At 43.1% G+C, this 19,188-nt stretch overlaps 1 protein-coding gene across 3 annotated transcripts in view; it reads left to right on the top strand.

Annotated features, from left to right (window-relative positions):
• The window catches only part of LOC131050633 (uncharacterized), a 312,685-nt gene that overhangs the window by 275,363 nt on the left and 18,134 nt on the right, over positions 1-19,188 (top strand). For all 3 annotated transcript variants that reach the window (XM_057984836.2, XM_057984833.2, XM_057984835.2), the window contains one exon: positions 18,542-18,607. In XM_057984836.2, coding sequence (XP_057840819.2) covers positions 18,542-18,607 — 66 coding nt within the window. The remainder of the gene's footprint in view (positions 1-18,541; positions 18,608-19,188) is intronic.

The following is a 19,188-nucleotide window of genomic DNA, read 5'->3' as shown; positions in this document are numbered from 1 at the left end:
TCCGTTGCAGCGATGTTATTGTGAAAACCATGATTGTGGCAAAGAATACCCATGAATCGAATCCTGATGAGCTGCAAATGATCATCCAGAAGTTCAAAGGATTCATGTTTTCACATGCTGCAACCTAAGTGTTTTTCAACACTTAGTTGCATTTTTCAAAATTGTAATCTCTTAGTTGTAGTTTCTCTTTTGACATGTTTACTTGTAAAAACATTTTGTAAATCGCAAGTTAAGTCATTACTTGCGCTTGTTTTAATTACAAGTAGATGTATTACAAGTCAATTTAGAATAGGACTTGTGACTTTGAATAACTCATAGTTAGTTATTGAATAAGTCTTGGTGGTTGAGAGAATTTATCAAGTTAGTTAGGATCCTCCCACCTTTTTCCCAAGATTCTTCCCCTATAAATACTTGAGGGGTTCTATTGTAATTTTTATCTTTTTAAAAGCAAGCAAAAACTTTGCCAAATTTGCAGCAAAGTAGTCTTTGAGCTTTTATGTGTAAATTGAAGAATTGAAAGAAATAGAAGAAGATTACTCAAGTGTTGAGTCTTTGTGCTACATTCTTGAGTTTGTGCTCCATATTATCTTTCTTACAAGTGTTTCTTAGAGAGCTTAATCGAATTTGATTTGCAGTCTTTGTGCTGCAAGTATTGGAGGTTAATATCAATTAGAGTAAATATTCTTTTAGGAAGAGTTGTAAGACTTTGTGCTTGCACTTGTTCTTGAAAGAAATTAGAAATAAATTTTGTGATAAGAAATAGTTGTGAGTCTTTGAGCTTATATTAGTTCTTGTTGTCTTGTGTAGAAAGGAATAAGTCATTTCAGATTTTGTGCTGTCATATTTTGTTCTTGTTATTATTAGTATAGAAAAGGGTAGTAGGACTTCACATATTCAAGACTTTGAACTTGATATTGCTGTCCCATCTTGAAGGAAGTGACGAAAGTCTTTGAGCTTTCAGGAAACTTCATTTCCTTTCCCCCATTTCATTTCAAAAGTTGTTACTATTGTTTTACATTAAATTGCTATCACTTTTCTGTGGAGAGAAAAGGATATTGGCTTTCTTGAAAAAAGAAGAAAGACTGTTGTTCCATCCTATTTTAGTTTTAGTATTAGATAGATAGGGGGAGCCTTCCCTTAATTAGGAGAGTATCATACTCACACACTCTGGTTGAAACCACAATTTTGTATATTTCCCCAAGTGTACAAAATTTTCAACCAACACCAAGAAGTATCTATTCAAAGGAGTATGACTCTTACAAGTTAAAGATATATATAGAGATCAGAATTGGAGTTTGTTGTGTGTGAAAAAAAAAGAAGATATATCAAGTACATACACCAAGTTTAAGAAGAGGGAGAATTATACGAAGATTATATCAGATTTAGTGAAGAGAATCTAATGGGTGCATAGCAGATTTCTAATAGAAGATTGTGGCCATATTTTTGGGTGACTTATGATCAAGTCATAGCAGATTTGAAAAAGGAATTATTGCAGTCTTGTGAAGGCCTCATATAAGAAGACTTGAAGGTGTGATAAGAATTGGATTGCAAAAGTGATTGTGATCTTCTTGTGAAAGATTCATATAGGAGATAGCAGATTTATAATATTGCAGACTTGTGATCAGTTTTATAATTGACTCAAGAAAGAGTACATGTGCAGATTTTGGAGGTGAGATTGTGATCACTTTGTGGCAAATTGGTGATCAGACTTATAGCAGATTTAAGTGACTATTTTTACAGATTAAGAAGGGTGTGGTATTTCTTGTAACTATAATTTTGAATTAGGGGTTGATGCCTCTAGTGGGCAATTGCTCACAAATTAGAATGAGGGGTTGATGCCTCTAGTGGGAAAGCGTCTCACAAACAGAATAAGGGGTTGGTGCCTCTAGTGAGTTGATATCTACATATTTATAAAAGAAGTTTTCTATATATAAGAAAGTTATTTTACTATGGTTTTCTCCCGAAGGGTTTCCATGTATATATCCTATGTTCTACTTGTGTTACATGGCAGTTAATTGAATATGCTTTAGGATTAAGTTATGTGCTTTTGTTATAAAGTTGAAAAAATAAAGTTTGTCGTTATACTGATTCATCCCCTCCCCCCACTCCCCGCTCTCCTCAGTATAACTGTGTTCTCAACACAAACCCTTTTGATTCCCAGTAATCATCGTTTCAAGAAAAAGTTTGATCCCCATCACTAAGATTTTGGAGAAGATATTATAAATTGTGTTACATAAGCTGATGGGTCTAAAATCCTACATTCTAATGGGATCTGATGTTTTGGGCACCAGAGTAATAAAAGCGTTATTGAGCTTCTTCAACAGTTTATTAGTCTAGAAGAAGTCCTTAGCCGCCATGGTGATATCATATCCTACAATATCCCAGAATTCCTAGAAGAAGGCTAGGGGGAATCCATTAGGTCATAGGGCCTTCTAGGCACCTATAGAAAGGGTAGCAATTTCGACATCCTCATCCAAGATTGGGGAGTCAAGCCGAGCCCTGTCCTCATCAAATAAAGTTGAAGGGATGTGGTTTAAAAATTGTTCTTCTAAGACACAACTGCAGACAGGAGTCTGTTTAGAGAAAACAGTATGGAAGTACTTAGAGTCAATCATATGTGATCATCTGCGAATGCATGAAGGCAATTCCCATCAATGAGACAAGAGATAGTGTTCCTTTTTTTGTGTCTGATGGTACATTTATGGAAAAAAAATGAGTTCTTGTCTCCCGCTTTCAGCCATTGGATTCTGGATTTCGGTTTTTTGAATATTTCCTCTTTTTTAAAAAATTCCTTCAGTCCAGATGTTGAGGTTTTCAATTTGATGGGTTTCATTAGAGGTGTCCCCTTGAGCCAGTTATAGCTGAATGTTGGTTAGCTTAGAAGCAAGCTCCTTTTTTTGTTCTAGGATATTATCGAAGCTGAATTTATTCCATCCTTCAACTTTATTCTTGAACAGATTTAGTTTCTAGGCAAGTATAGGGGTGCAACACCATTTAGTAATACAATCTCTAAAATTGGGGTGGGTATTCCACATGATCTCATACCTAAATAGGAAAGATGTAGTCTACCACCCCTGGTATACTCCAAATTTTTTGCTCCCCTTCCCACAAGTTTTGTTAAGACATAATGACAAACCGTTGACATGCATAAGTGATCTTCTGATCTTGCAAGGGTTGTTCGGTTTCTTTCTTCAAGTTCAAGGAGTAACAATGTTTCTTAGATGGTTTATATTCCCTGTTCTCTAATTTTCTTTTTGTTTTTTTGGCAAATACTCAGGTATTGTATACTGATTTTATATTGGCAAGTTCATCACAACATATTAGCATTTGAACATTATTCAAACATGAACTAAATGCATGGATTGTAACAAAATAACTTCATTAGCTGCTATAAACTAAGATAGATTGCAGAACTGAAATTGATATAAGACGGCCGAGCTAGTGACAAAAAGGTAATTTTAAGAATTGATGAATCTTAGATTCTCTAAATAGATTACAAACAAAATCTCGAGTGATACATTGCAGGTACATATACAAAACACAGAAATAATCGAGAGTATAATCCTTGACCTTTGAAACAAGTCCCAATCACACCTATTGCAAAGCATGAATGCCCTTCAATGCTTAGAAGGTATTCCAGAAAGTAGCATTTGTTTGCCCTCTCGGGTGAATACTTAAAGCATAAAGTACGTAATGCAGAATAATGCCATAGATATCAGACAAGTATCAGATATGTTATTCCATTCATTAGTGTCTTACACAAGTTACATTCGGAAGTATATAAAGATGTCAAGGGGGTGTGAGCGCCAACCGTCGCACTGCAACTACCACCCCTCAGTTGCCAACTAACCAACACAATTACAACTTAATTAACTAGTTTTATTCCCGTATACAATAATGCGGCTAACATCATCCCCCCCAAAAAGAAAAGTCGTCTCCAGGCGACTTACAACAAAATGGAGAATACATGGAGCTCGCAAAAACCCAGAAAAAAAACTAAGTGTAGAAGGCATCCCTGATGAAGAAGGCGCCGGTGGTGGTGTAGCAGTGGACGCCAAGCGCCCACGGAGCTCATACACCTGCTCCGTCCTCCTCTTGAGATCCCGTTCTGCGACCAGCTGCCGCTCCATAGCAGTCTTTACCATATAGGCTGCCTCGAGCACCTCCTTATCCTTCTTGTCCACACTTTCCAGTGCACTGACCAACCGAGTCTCCAACAGCTCCTTCGAGGCACTCTCCTCTTCCAACTATATCAGCAAGGCAGACTTCTCTGCTACCAAAGTGTCCATCGCTGTTTGGTTTTGTGCCATGGTAGCCTCTAGCTCTCGAAACCTGGTAGCCAGCTCCTCCCGAGCTGTTACTGCTGCCACCCTCAAAGCCTCAACTGTGGTTGCCGTCGGTTGTGACCTCCGAAGCTCTAGATAACCTTCACGAAAGGCCTGCTCTACCTCTCTCACCAACGACTGCATCCGGGTCTCGCCAACCCCCTCAGTGAGGCACCAAGCCTCCAGCATCGCCAGGCTCTCCGTGTTTGGCCACCTGGCACACTCAAAACACCTCTCAAACTCAGCTCGGCATCCGGTGCGGGCAAAGGTCAACAACCCCTCCATCCGCTCAACCATGGTCGCATCGGCCTGGAGCGTGGCAGATGACACAAGCCGCTGTGCTCCCAAAGTCATCTTGGTAATGAACTGCTCCAACTCTGCACCCTGCTGACTTCCCACAGGCACCCCCTCTGCTCTGTACAGACTGGTTACTACCACCGCAGGGGGTGAGGCAACCCTCTGAACCACCCTGCTGCTTGAGGAACTCCCTTCCTCGAGATTAATGACATCCAAGGAATACATGGTCCGCCTTGGGGATAGAGTGGCCTCTCCCGGTGCCACGGGTGCCATCTGGTAACGGCTCAACCAGTTAGTGAGGTCATCATGAAGAGTGATTGCTGCCGTCATTGCCTCCTGCATATATCCGGGCAACCCTGGCACATCCTGTCCTGTCTCATCCGGCACATCGTGCACCATGGAAGCCTCTGGCACATCGTAGGCCATGGAAGTCTCTGCACTCGCCAAGGTCTCCACCCATGGTGGTGTGATGGCTATCGTCACCCGAGGCTGCCCGAAGCTAGGAACTGATATTGTGGTGACTACACTCACTGTCCCGAAGGACCGCGACACCGCCAACTGACAAGTCTCCGGTAAGCGGGTTGGTGTAAAGTGGACCTGCACCTGTGATGCTAAAGTAGACCCTACTGTACCTGCCGACTCCACTACCCCCTCTTCAGGCAACTGGTCGCCTCTTCTCCCTGTCAGTCGGAAGCTTCCTCCGCTTACCTGGGAGGTGTCTGCGGATTCCTCCCTGCCACTTTCTGCATCGTCAGCCTCAGACTCTTCTGTGTCGGACTCCGTATCGGACATGGCGGCCTTTCTTTTTGTGCCCAAACATGCCTCCGTGCCATGTGCCAAGACGTCCAAGTGTGACCAATAGAATATGGGCGGCTGGTCTGGTGCAACACGCCCCTGCGGCTCCAATGGCTGTGAGCTCGGTGTGATCTGCGTGCGGACTGCGTCAAGGAGTAATTCGATGGCGTGATGCGGCATGTAGAACTTTTTGTATTGCAGCGTCATGAACTCGTCCATCCTATCTGCCAATAGTGACGCCCAATCGTATACCACTCCATTGTGCAGCCCGTTCATCAACACTATCTGTGCAATGGCTATGTCCGACACGCGGCTGGCACCTGTGAGGCGACTCTTCACCACTGACAACAGGCATCGCCATACTCCCTTGGCGAAAAATTGTTTCTTCACCAACCGACTCTTGCCTGCACTCTTGAGGCTATCTTTTTCTCCCTGGGTAAGATTATTGCGCAACATCAACTGCAGCAGTGTGGCACGATTTTCTGGGGATATTTTCTGTGAAGTGTCTATTTTTTTCCTTTTACCCTCGGTATGCCAAATACCCTAGTGAACTCGCCTGCCATGAATGACACCGTTATCCTCTGATGTTGATAATCAAATACTGACAGGTGGCGATGTCTGTCATAGTTGCCAATCATGGCACACAAAACCACCTCAAAGTCCTTTATCGAAAAAACTAGCATCTGGACGGCCCAGTGTACCTGTGCTTGGCAAAGGCTTTTCTTTATCAGATCATCCTGAGGTGTCTTTGCCCACCAGTTCCGACAGTCTATTCTGTTCAAACCCTCGAACATAATATTATCTGCCGTTATTTCATCTTTTGTCCTTTGTCGCCAAGGGTTTGGGACGATGCTTCTTGCTTTTTTGACTGGTGCTCATACCGAGGCTACCTGCAATACACACCCCAGATGGCAAAATCCATTTGCCTATGGCTGCACTGGTTTCTTTTTGCCCTCCCTGCAACTTGTCTTCTAACGACTGCAATCGTTTTTGCCAATCTGCCTTGTTCCTGTTTATGTCCATTAGTCCCAGATTACTTCTTCAATTTTGCTTTTATAACCTTTTTAAAAACAAAAACCCATCTGCCGCTTTTCAAATAACCTTCCCCAGCGTATGGTGCTCCCTTGTGCGGCTGCTACGGACTTGTGTGTCTGCTGTGGACTTGTGCGTGTTGTCCGGGCTGTGTGTATTTGTGCGGGCTTGTGCGGGCTGTTTTATTTTTTTTGTTGTGCGGCGGGGGTTTTATTCACGGTTGGCGGTGTGCGAGTGATCACCGCATGGTGGCATCCATCACCGGAGGCCCCACCGCACGGTGGTTCCATCGTATGGTGGGCCCACTTTCGTTTTTTTTTTTTTTTTTTAATATATCCGTACGGTATGGTCATCGTACGACCTTTTTATTTTTCCAGATTTAGTCTATCAAGCATCCTGACTAGATGGTCTAGGCTCCCTCCGTTCATGGTTAACTTTTAATTTTGACCCGTTGACGGTGTCTGGTATCTCTTCCTCGTCCAGCGTCCACAACTTAATTGCCCTGTTGGTATTGACCTTGCATACCTTGAAGGGCCCTAGCCATCGCACTTTGAATTTCCTAGGTTTGATTTCGTTCCTTCCATTGAACTTCAACACCAACTGCTTAGGAGTAAACTTCATTCGCCGAAGATGCTTGTCGTGCCAACCCTTCCGTCTTTGCTGGGCTGTTTCTGTCGCCCACTGAGCCATCATCCTTCGTTCATCCAATTTGTTCAAAGTGTATAGTCTCTCTCTTAGGCTTTCCATGTCGCCAAGTCGATTATCGATGGCGATCCGGAGACTCGGCACCATGAATTCAACTGGCACCACGGCTTCTTGTCCATACATTAGCTGGAAGGGAGTTTGTCCAGTAGTTACCTTGTAAGTTGTTCGGTATGCCCAAAGTACTGACGGTAGGCGCTCCTCCCAGTCATCCTTCTCCACTCCGCAAGACTTATAAATCATCGACATGATTATTTTATTGGTCGCCTCGGCCTGCCCGTTCGCCCACGGATAGTAGGGGCTTGATAAGGAGTGGAAAATTTTGAACTCCGTTGTTAGCAATTGGATGATGTGATTTACAAAATGTCCTCTGTCACTCGTCAGTTGGATTGGAATCCCATACCGCGTAATGATGTGTTCATAGATGAATTTTGCTGTATTGACCGCTGAATTGTCCGGTAAGGCCCGTGCCTCCACCCACTTGGTCAAGTATTCTGTTGCCACTACAATGTATCTGCATCATCGGGCTCTACTTGGTTTTAATGGTCCGATGAAATCCAATCCCCATCTCTCAAACAGTTCTTGGGCATTCGATGGGTTGAGGGGCATAAAATCCCTCTTTAATGGCCGTCCGACCCATTGGCATGTATCACAGCTCGTCACCCACTCTCTGGCGTCATTATGTAGTGTCGGCCACCACAGTCCTGCCAATAGAACTTTCCTCGCCTTGGTATCGGGCCCCATGTGTCCACCTGCGGGCCCTTCATGTGCTTCCCTTAGGACACCTTGAATTTCCTCTTCTAGGACGCATCGCCCTAGGATCTGGTCGGGTCCCATTTTATACAAGAGGCCATTAATGAGTTGGAATGTCCTGCTCCTCAGTACCAGTTTCCTTCTTTCTCCTGGTGGCATCTCCCTCGGAAACCGTGACGTCGACAAGTATTCTCCCACGCTTGCGTACCATGCGGGGAGAACCGCGATGCGAAATAAGTGCACGTCTGGAAAATCTTCATTCACTCCTTTGGCTGGTTCTCCTGACTGGATTCTCGACAGTTGGTCAGCTATCACATGGCTTTTCCCAGGTCTTACGATAATGTTAAATGTAAATTCCTGCAGCAATAGCAGCCATCGGTTGATTCGTCCTTGGATAATTGGCTTGTTTACCAGGTACATTAACGCTTGGTGGTCCACATAAAATGTGAACAAGGTGGCCATCAAGTAATGTCGAAATTTTTGGACGGAGTACACCATCCCGAGGGCTTCCCTTTCTGTGGTGCTATATTTTTTCTCTGCCTTCGATAGAAGTCTGCTTGCAAAGTGGACCAGGTGATCCAACCCATGGTCGCCAACCTGCGCCAGTGTGGCCCCTATGGCAAAATTGGATGTGTCAACGTGTACGTGGAACTCTTTGTCCCAGTCAGGATATGTTAGGATTGGCGCACCTACCAACCGTGACTTCAGTTCTTGGAAGGCCTCTTCCTGAGCCTTCCCGCATGTATACCGTTCACCTTTCCTTGTCAGCTTGTCCAGAGGGCAGGATACTCGAGCGAAATTTTTGATAAATCGCTTGTAATACCCTATGTGTCCTAGGAAGGATTTGACTCCCGTGACATCTGTCGGTGCCTCCATTTCCACTATCACCGAATCTTGTCTGGGTCAGTCTTGAGTCCAGCCTTACACACTATGTGTCCTAACAGCTTCCCTTGAGGCACCATGAATCTGCATTTTTGGGGGTTGAGTGCTAGGCAAGCTCACCTGCATCTCTCCATGCATTCGCCAAGTGCGGCCAGATGTGTATCTTGGTTACCGTAGATGGACCAGTTGTCAAGGAACGCCCTGAAGTTCCCTACTGACATCTTTTCAAATATGTGAAGGATTATCCATTGAAATGTCGCCGGTGCATTGCATAATCCGAACAGCATTCGATTATACGCATACACGCCATCCTCCACTATGAAGGTGGTTTTTAATTTGTCTTCTTCGGCGATGGATATCAGGTTATACCCAGAAAATCCATCCATGAATGAATAAATTTCATGACCGGCCACTTCTTCCAAGATGCTATCCGTAAATGGTATTGGAAACGGGTCTTTTATGGTGACCGCGTTAAGGCATTTGAAATCCACGCAGATTCGGACTTGGTTTGCCTCTTTTTTAAGGGATATCACTAAGGGCGACACCCACTCGTTGGTCTGCACTTTAAAAATAATCCCAGCTTCAAGCATACGTTCAATTTCATCATTCACTCTCGCCGCATAGTTTTTATTCATTCTGTACGGCCTCTTCTGTACAGGTACGGCCCCAGATATGAGTGAAATTTGGTGTACGCACAATTTTGGCGGCACCCCTTTGAGGTCCTTATATGTCCAAGCGAATACATCCTTGTATTCCATGAATATATTAAACGCGGCGGCTTTCAGGACTGGATTCCAGTTGTTGCCAACCAGGATGTTCCTTGGCTCCGCTTCCGTGCCGAGGTTTGTAGGTTTTACGGACTCTTCGTACCGGATTTGTTTCGTCATGTCAAACCTGTGCGTTGGTACTTCGTTGACCGGGGCGTCCCCTTCAGTGTATTCCCCATATGCTGGCGGAAATTCGTTCTCGTTCGGTTCCTCGTCAACCTGCAACATGTTGCACCCATACAGCAACTTGTAGTCCTCCATTTGCCAGTGGAAGAGCCCATTAAGGGAATCGGTCTTGTCCTCGGAACATCCTTGGATTCCCAAGACGCCTTCCTCGTTCGGTTCCCTTCCGTACTTTCCTCCGTCAACTCCGCCCTCACCGTCTGATTCCGACTCTGACGCGAGTTCTTCACTTACAAGTTGTGTTTTCAGGTCGATAATAAATTTTCTCTCGGCTTTCTCCATTGACAACGTGTTATGCTTCCAGTTGTGATTCACTCTGGCTGCCACCAACCATCCTCTGCCCAGAATGGCGTCGTATCCTTTCTTGGCGAGCGGAATCACCATGAAGTCGAGGACAAATGGTTGTGTCCCGATGGTCACTTGTTGCGCCATGAGCGGTCCAAGGGGTTTGATACCATGTTGATCCACTCCCAGTAAGTTGAAGGTTGATGGCCATAGTGTCGGCTTGCCAAGCTGCTTCCAGGTCTCTTCCGGAAGCACATTCACTCCCGACCCGCCGTTGACAATAGTGTCAGTCAAAATGGTGCCAAGTATTCCCATTTCTACCACCGCTGGGTGCCGGCCAGTGTATAGTGTTAGGACCAATGGGTCTGTAGGTGTTCTGCCAGAAACATCCGTATTTTGGGTCGCTTGACTGTGCAGAGTTACTTGCACCGTACGTAATTGCGGCATCATTTCCAGGAGTTCCTTCATCTTCACGGGTACTTCAATCTGCAGCATTTGCTTCAGGATATTTTCCTCCGCCTCAGAGCGGGAAGTACTTACCGCTTCCTGGGTGCTCCCTTGTGCCAACATTTCCTTCGCCACTTCAGCCTTGGCCTCCAGTGCCTGTTGCTTCTCCGTGCGAGGGTCCGGGTATGTGGCCTTCTTTGCCTGTGACCGTGTGATTGCCAATACCCGTTCCTCCGTCCTGTCAATTTTGAGCAGGTTCACTCCTGATTTTGGGCAAGTTACATCATTGTGGTCTCCAAGCCCACACCATTTGCATAGTTTTTGTGGAGTTTCTTCTGAGGTGCATTCCCTGGCAAAGTGGCCCCATTGATTGTAGGCTCGACACTGGATCATTGGCTGTCCCTTTGCATCATATTGGATCCGGCTCCTATTATTATTATTGGTCCTCCCCCCTTGCCGGTTGTTCCGGTATCCGCCAGATGATGCATTATTGTTGGGGGTTTGCAAAGTTCCGACGGCCGGCTGCTCTTGCGTGAAGAGAACTTGTTGGTTCCTGGTTTTCATATTGTAGGGACATTCCTTTGTCAAATGTCCCACAATCTAACAAATGTCGCAGAAAGCCTTCATGGGGCAGGACCCCTTGGTGTGTCCGTACAATCGGTACACCACACGTCATTTTCTTCAGTCTTACTTGTACTCCCTTTCATGGCTTTGAATTCTTTCAGCATTCGTTCCATGTCCTTTTGGAGAGTGTGCACCTTTTTACTCGATTCGCCACCACTGCTGCTTTCCCCGTCAGAGTCTTCATCATCGTCAGATGAGTATTTATTACTTTTCTTCTTCTTTGATGTTTTGTATTCGCTCTCTAGGTCCATCGCCCTATTATAGGCGTCGTCATATGACGTCGAGGGTACAATTTTCATCTTTTTTCGTAGGGAGGATTTTAATCCTTCGACGAACCATCGTTTTTTCCATCCCTCTGTTGGTTGGCTTTCCATTTTACCCAACAATTCCTTCAACCTCCTGCTGTATGCCCGTACTATCTCCTTGGTACCTTGTTTGGTACTGTATATCTCCGTTACAATTTCGTTGTCATCACGGAGAAACCGAAACTCCTCGTGAATTCCTTCTGTAGGTTGGCCCATGTGGCCACTTTTTGCTTGTCTACATCGGAGTACCAATCTATGGCAACTCCATGTAACGTGGCTGGGAACTGTTGTACCCAGTCATCCTGGTTTGTCACTCCGTTGGCGGACCAAATGGTTTCACATGTACGGTAGTGTCGTAAAGGGTCTTCCTTGCCGTCCCCTGTGAACTTTGGCAATTTTTGTTTACTCGCCATCCCGGGTCGTCTTCGTGGGGGTGGCAGTGCCTGTGTTTGTGGCCCTGCACTGCTTCCTCCGGCACTGGTGGTGTGTCCTGCGTGGGCGACTGGAGGTACGGTGTTTTGCCTATCGTGTGTGGCACCTACACCCGTACGGTTGCCCTCCCCTTCGCTCTCACCCGCGCCCACTCCTGGTTCCTGTTGGTGATCTTCACTCCGTGGTGTAAGGGATAAGTTTCTAAACTGATCCCAAGTCTCCTCGACTAGATTTCGTCGTAACCTTGTTTCTTCCAAAAACTCTTCGTGGCTCCGTGTCCTACGATGCTCTGGCGACGCATAGAAATTTTTGTCGGCTTTTGCACCCTCCGTGACACCTCCTTGGTTCCTCTCGAGCCACCCTTCAGCAGGTTGTCCTTTGGCAAGTTGCCTCAGCCTCCGTCTACGTTCTACACGTTGCTCCAGAATCAAGGCCCTCTGCGCGGCCTCCCACTCGTCCGTTTCTGCTTTCTTATTTCTATCTTTATTCAAAAGGTTGGGCATTAATTGCCATACATTTCCATACTTCGCAATACATAAACAAAATTACGTCTTTATTAATTCATTTGTCGGATACAATCTTGTGTCGATGACACTTTTATTTAAATATATAAAGTTCAAGTTTCAATTCTCTCCTGGCCTGGCGCCATCCCATTCCGCTTCCCGTCGGTTGCTGTCTTCGTACTGTTGCAGGATTTGTTGGCGTCGCTCTTCCTGGGCAATCTCCTCTAGGCGAGCTTGTTGTGCCAGCGATGCCTGTGCAAGCAACCGGGGGAGGTGGTTCATCAACCGGTTTACGGCCGGGCCAACCTCCAGCGCTGTCCACACGGCACTTGGTGGGATTTCCACCTCCGCCGCCTCTCGTCGGACGTAGGTCTGGATGGCTACTTGGAGCAAAATTGAAAATTCTCTCGTTGTCGTGTCTTCTCCTGTGTAAAGTTCTGTTCGCGCGTCGTCGGCCTCTGGGTTTATTTCACCAACGGGTAGGCCCATCGTGTCCGTACGCCATCTGCATCTTCCGTTCCCCAGTACGTCTAGGCAACGGCGCCAAATGTTTGCCCTCTCGGGTGAATACTTAAAGCATAAGGTACGTAATGCAGAATAATGCCATAGATATCAGACAAGTATCAGATATGTTATTCCATTCATCAGTGTCTTACACAAGTTACATTCGGAAGTATATAAAGATGTCGAGGGGGTGCGAGCGCCAACCGTCGCACTACAACTACCACCCCTCAGTTGCCAACTAACCAACACAATTACAACTTAATTAACTAGTTTTATTCCCGTATACAATAATGCGGCTAACAACATTATGCTGTGTACAATCCCAAAAGCCATAATATCGCCTAACAATGATTATATCAGACCAAACTAACATAGGCGTCACATACACAAGTGTTGGTAGTATGATCCTTCAACTATGAGGTCAAACTAGTCAAATTGACTCCCTCATAGAAAGTAAGTTGACTAACTTATCTTCTTTTCCCACACCTCCCTCTTTATGAGGGACTATGATTGATGTTTGGCATCCAAGAAAGAGCAGCTCTATATATTTGGCAGGACCACGAATTCCTCAAGAGTTGTGAATTCATCTAAGAGATGAATCTTGTCCTTTCTGCCATGGTTTTAGAGAACATTCAACCTTCCCTTCACCACATCCCCTTCAGCACTTATTGCACCTAAGCATGTAATAAAATAAGCCAAGTCGATTAGTAAACTTCTAATTCCCTATAATACCACGCCAATCTTGACTCAAAAATCTCCTTTATTTTTGTCTTATTCAATTGGATGTCTTTGCTAATGCATTTGAACAAATTTGTTTAACTTGTGAACTGTTTTGAATTTTCACTGGTCTCCAAAGATTTACTCCAAGACATGCTCTAATACTACCGAAAAGTGGCGTTGACCCGCTGACTAATCTTCTTTGTCTCTTGTGATTTGTCTTTATCCTCTCCTATGGAGTCAAAGTAATTTGTTCTCCAAAAAAATCAAAGGCAAGTCGAATATTTTGAATATCCCAAATGGGAGCTGACACCAACCAAAAGGAACTCAGTATTTGTTTGCTAGCAACCAAATGCTTGTCCCATCTTTATCTTTGCCCCACACTATCTTAAGCTCCACTAGCCATTTAAATTAGATTCAAGACTAAGTGCACAACGGCTAAAACAAGGTAAACATCATCTTGCTAAGTAAGAAGCGCCCCCAAAAGAAAAACAATGAACCCCCAAAAGAATTATTATCACAAACTCAAACTTATTATTGACCTTTAGCAAAATCTCCTTTTCATAATCTTAAATATTCAATCAATCCACCTGTGAATATCTTTAGCACAGCTTGCAAGAACTTTCACACAAGCTAAGACTCTAGACGAATCTCACTATATTGACCAATGAAGATCTCTCACCTCCTTGGCTAATCTTCTTTGAGAGGGTTTTTGTCCTCCTGAAGGTTGAGACAAACTTCATTCAATCTTAAAACCCCAAGGCTTTCACCAGATAGGAATAACATAATCTGCATAATGCCAAATGAGCCCCTCAACTACCTTTTATACTTTTTTCCAACCAAACTTCCGGAAAGCACCATTTAAAGCTCACTTTTTAATTTGAACTCTTTTTTAGCTCCAAAAAGACCTTTTTATTAAAATAATAAATTGACATGCAAGATCCATGTTTTATGCATACATGATTTAAGACTTTTGGTCCCGGTTTTGGCTATCTATAACACTAAGGTGCATATAAAATATTTTAAATAATATTAAGCAACCTTAGTAAAATAATTAAATATAAACCATTATTGCACCCATTTTGCAAAAACTGTTAGAATGCGTTAGAATCAAAATCTGACTACGCTAGAGTGATCCCGATGAAAAATAAGGATAAATGAATCCAACCGAGCAACTTACTATGAATAGACACCCTCTCAAAGAATCTTGAAGAGCACACCATAAGCCAAAAATTACCCTGAAAAGTGGTATAAGTGTCCTCAAGACTGACAAAGATAAGTGGCAACATCAAATAAATGCTTTAACAACATTGACACTCACCGAGAAGGTCAGTGCCAACCACAATGCAAGAGAACCCAAAAATAGGGACATTACAAAAGGTTCCACATGAGGTCTATGCAGCGAAGAAAGGAGCGGGGTGTTGTGATTCAAGACAGTTCTTGGGAGTGCCACAAGTTGGCTATTGCTATAGATGCCCCAATTGGAAGAAACCATAAATTGATCAAGTTTCACTTGGATGAGATTGTCACCTTTCCTACAGTTAGTCCGGGTGAATGGGTGCCCTTATAAGTCAGTATAATCATTTAGGCCACCAAGCTTCTCAAAAGTGAATAAGGGGGTATTAAAATCTCTAGCAGTCATCCAGAGAGAGTCCCCATTGGCCAAGATTAGGGAGGAGATATCATCCCAAACAACTTTCCTCACATTCCTCACATTAGGGGCATAAATACGACAAGAATCCAAGAGCAAGTCAAAGAGCTGAACTTGACCTCTAGACTGCTGACAAAGAGAGAAAAGGGTGCTTAAAAAACATGGCCCATGTTTCACATAGTTGCAATGCCCTCAAATACCCCTTGGGCATCACTAATGTAGAACTTAGTCGAGGACAAAAGTAGTTAGCAACAGCTTTAAAATTGCTTAGTGTCATTTTAACTTCTTGAACGATAAGGATATGTATCTTTTTCTCAAGGATGTGATTCTTGAGAGAAAACTATTTGAGGACTATTTAGACCTCTTATGTTCCAAGATAGGAATCTCATTTACGGTTCTTTGTAAAGGAGGTCTCAAAGGTCTTCTAACTTCCATATGCAATTTCTTTGGCTATCTCCTTCCACCAAGTCTATCATTGAGAAGATCTTCCAGCCTTAGAGTCAACTCCCACATCTGCTTTCTTGTTTTCTTTCTAGGGGCTGACCAACCCTTATCAAAGGAGTTAAGGGGAACGTTTAAGCTATCTCCCAAGGAGAAAGAGAGTTCCTTCCTACAAGACTGCAAAGTTGAGGTTTCATTCCATTTTCCTTTGGCATAGGACCTTCCATTTGAGGTGTAGCAGGAGGTTTAGAGGAGGCACAAGTGAGTTCCCCTTCTTTCTCCTCCTAAACAAGGTTAGGGGAGAGGGAGGAGTCAATCTGACCCATGACAAGGGGGTTCAAGGGGTCCCATAGTCAAGAAGCCAAAGTGTTGTTCATCTGCCACAGCAAAGGAAAGAGGGGCCTGATCTAACCACAACATCAGGGAGATGACTACCTCAAGAGCTTGGGTGCCCTATTTGAGTGGAGAGTTGATAATTTTTGGGAGGTCATCTTTGAAAGGATAGTCTCCAACCTCATCAATTTGCGGAGCTATAGGCCCTTTAAGTTTTTGGCTCTATGTTTTAGGTGCCTTGCAGTCTAAGACTAGGTGTCTTGTTTTTTAATAGTTTTAGCATAAAATAGTAGCATTTTTATACAAAATGGATTGGGTCCATTTTCCCAATTTAGACTAGAGAATGATAAAATTAGGAAAGGTTTTGTGTATATAAATATTAACATAGAATCTGGCAAAGACTACTTGGATTTAGCTTTTGTGATGTTATCAATGTAGGCAAAGTGTCCAAAAGAGTTGTGTGTCCATTTGAAATCTTCATCATCCTAGAATGAGGGGAAAGCTTGGCAGCCCCCAAATAAGGGCCATCTTGTCGGGATCTGCAATGGGATGAAACCCGAGCTTCCGGCGGCAAAGGGACAAGTTGTGTTTGTCGTATATCCAAGGTCCAATTGTAAGGACTATGAGAAGATCCTCTTTGGAAGTAAATCTAAAGAGAAAGAGACCATCGACCATAGCACTTGCAGCCACACTTTCCTTCAGTTTCAATTTGGCCAAAAACCAACATCAAACCATATCAATGGTGGGATGAAAGGAGAAGAATTTACCAACCAGGGCGTTATTCATGGCAAAAAGAATTGAGTCAATTGTGGAGTCAGGAAGTTTTATTGACACCCCTTCCTTAGATTCAGAGAACTCGGGTAGCCTTAAATCCTTGTACACCTCGAGTCTCACCCACAAAGACACTTTTCCAATCCTTGAGATTTGAGTTCCCAAAGGGATTCACATGCAATATAGGTTGTGGACCTAATCTGAACCTTAGAGACCCGTGGGTCATCCAAATCAGGGATGACAACAGAGACTGCTAGTACAAAGTGCTCCTCCATAGGAGAAATGGCATTTAAAGAGGCGTCCAAAAGAATCTGAGCATGCGTGGGAGATGCATGAGGTGAGAGTGGCCACCCCCCCTTCCGCCCACATAGTTGTCATGGCTGAAAGTATCCAACCCATTGTAGTGTCAGACAATTTCATTGACGTCCCTTCCTCAGATTCAGAGAACTCGGGTATCGTCAAATCCTTGCACTCCTCGAGTCTCACACATGAGGATACTTTTCTAGTCCTTGAGTTTTGATTTGCTAGAGAGATTCACAGGGAGCGCATGCTCCACAAAATCTTTGTCAACAAAAGTTGTGGACCCAATTTGAACCTTAGAGACCCCTGGATCATCCAAGGTAGGGATCACAACAGAGACTGTTGGTACAACGTGCTCCTCCAAATTAGAAACATGTAAAGGGGTGTCCAAAGGAATCTCCGCATGCATGAGATGGGGGTGCCGTGCACCATGTGCGAGAAGAATTCAAACTTGGGAAGAGTGGGAAAGTTGCAGGACACCAAGCTGAACTTCCAAAAGTCTAATTCTCTCAATCAAATTGTTTAGTATATGATCACTATACAATCTTTTTTTATGGAGAGGTTCTGAGTAAACATGCATATACCATTTATTTTCTTGCTTAAAGATACCCTACTCAAATATGGAAGGAGGAATCAACATTTGAAATATCTAGAAATTCAATGAAGCCCTGGCTACTTGAGCTTCTTGGAACTAATCCCACAATTTCTTGGCCTTGTGTAGCTCCACACTACCATAAATTTCTCTAACCTAGAAAAGCATATATTCAAATTTTTTGAGACTATCTAGAGTTATTCAACATGGAAAATAGGAGGTGCTCAATTTGTCAGATTCTAGGACAATTGGAGTGGCTTCCTAGTTGTGTCAATACACCCTATTAATTCTCTGCAGGACACTCCCCGATCCAAATGATGTATATATATATGGACTGGATTATATCAATAATTCTATCACATTTAGTAGTGATTGCAACACTGCTTTTTTCAGTCAACAAGTCCTCACAGATAGAAAATACTAAATCTGTCATATTCTGTGAAGACAATCGGATTTCTGAGCTTGTTGCTTAATGTGCATATGTACAATACATGATGCAGTTTTTTTTTGGCCTCTTAGTATAATCATGCTTCATATTATGTCTGATTATAAGTCAATTAGATGGATTATAGAATCAATGAATTGTCATTGTACATACACTTAAAAATTTCAGCATCTTTCAAGGTTTGTTTATGTTATTTTGGGTATTTTTATTTATTTCTATTCAAAAATGCAAATATTAACTTTCTATATTTGTTTAACAACCATCACCTTGCCATTTTGAAATCAAGGAAAACATTCGCCATCTCCAAAACTTGAAGAAACATTTAGAATCACTCTGTCAACTATCCTGCAATTTAAAGATTCTGCGTATTGACAAGATGATCATGTTCTGATTATTGATATTAGCTGCCTAAAATTTCTATTCATTTCATTTGATATCATTGCTTTGATTTCTAGATGCAATCATTGGATGCACTTGGAACACTGGAAATTTCAATGCTCGAGTTACATCAGGAAGCACAGGTATTGTGGGCTATTTACATGATGTTTGTGCACATCTTAACTCAAATAAAAATATATACAGTGCCAACATTTTTGATAACCACTATTACAAAAGAAATATTTACTTTAGTAAATGCATATTGAACATAGTAATATTGTAGATCTGAAAAGTTGTAAAAATATTTAACAAATGAATAAATTGGTTACACAATCAGGAGAATGTGATTCAGTATTCACAATTATCTATCATTAGCAAATATCATCACTGACTATGTCCTATCATAATAGCCAGCCCTTCCTCTTGAATTCAACTTTTTTGGGATCTAGATGCCTTGCTGAGGAGGAAGATCAGCACTATAATATCTCAGTTTTGTACTGACACCAAGAGAGGTGCCTCCAGAAAAATAACTTATAAATTTCATAGAGGAAACAAAAATCTAGGCTATCTTTTTCCACCAAAACCAAATTGATTCAGTGGCAATTCTTATGTAAAATCATATTGGCTGAGACCCAATTAGCAAATGCATGCCAGACTTTGCAAGCCTCTATAGATATTTCAGAAAATTGATTTGTTTGTATTCTAGTCACGAACTGGATACAAA

The sequence above is a fragment of the Cryptomeria japonica genome, chromosome 8, assembly GCF_030272615.1.
Source record: "Cryptomeria japonica chromosome 8, Sugi_1.0, whole genome shotgun sequence".
In the NCBI taxonomy this organism is placed as follows: domain Eukaryota; kingdom Viridiplantae; phylum Streptophyta; class Pinopsida; order Cupressales; family Cupressaceae; genus Cryptomeria; species Cryptomeria japonica.
This window is presented reverse-complemented; position numbering and strand designations above follow the sequence as displayed.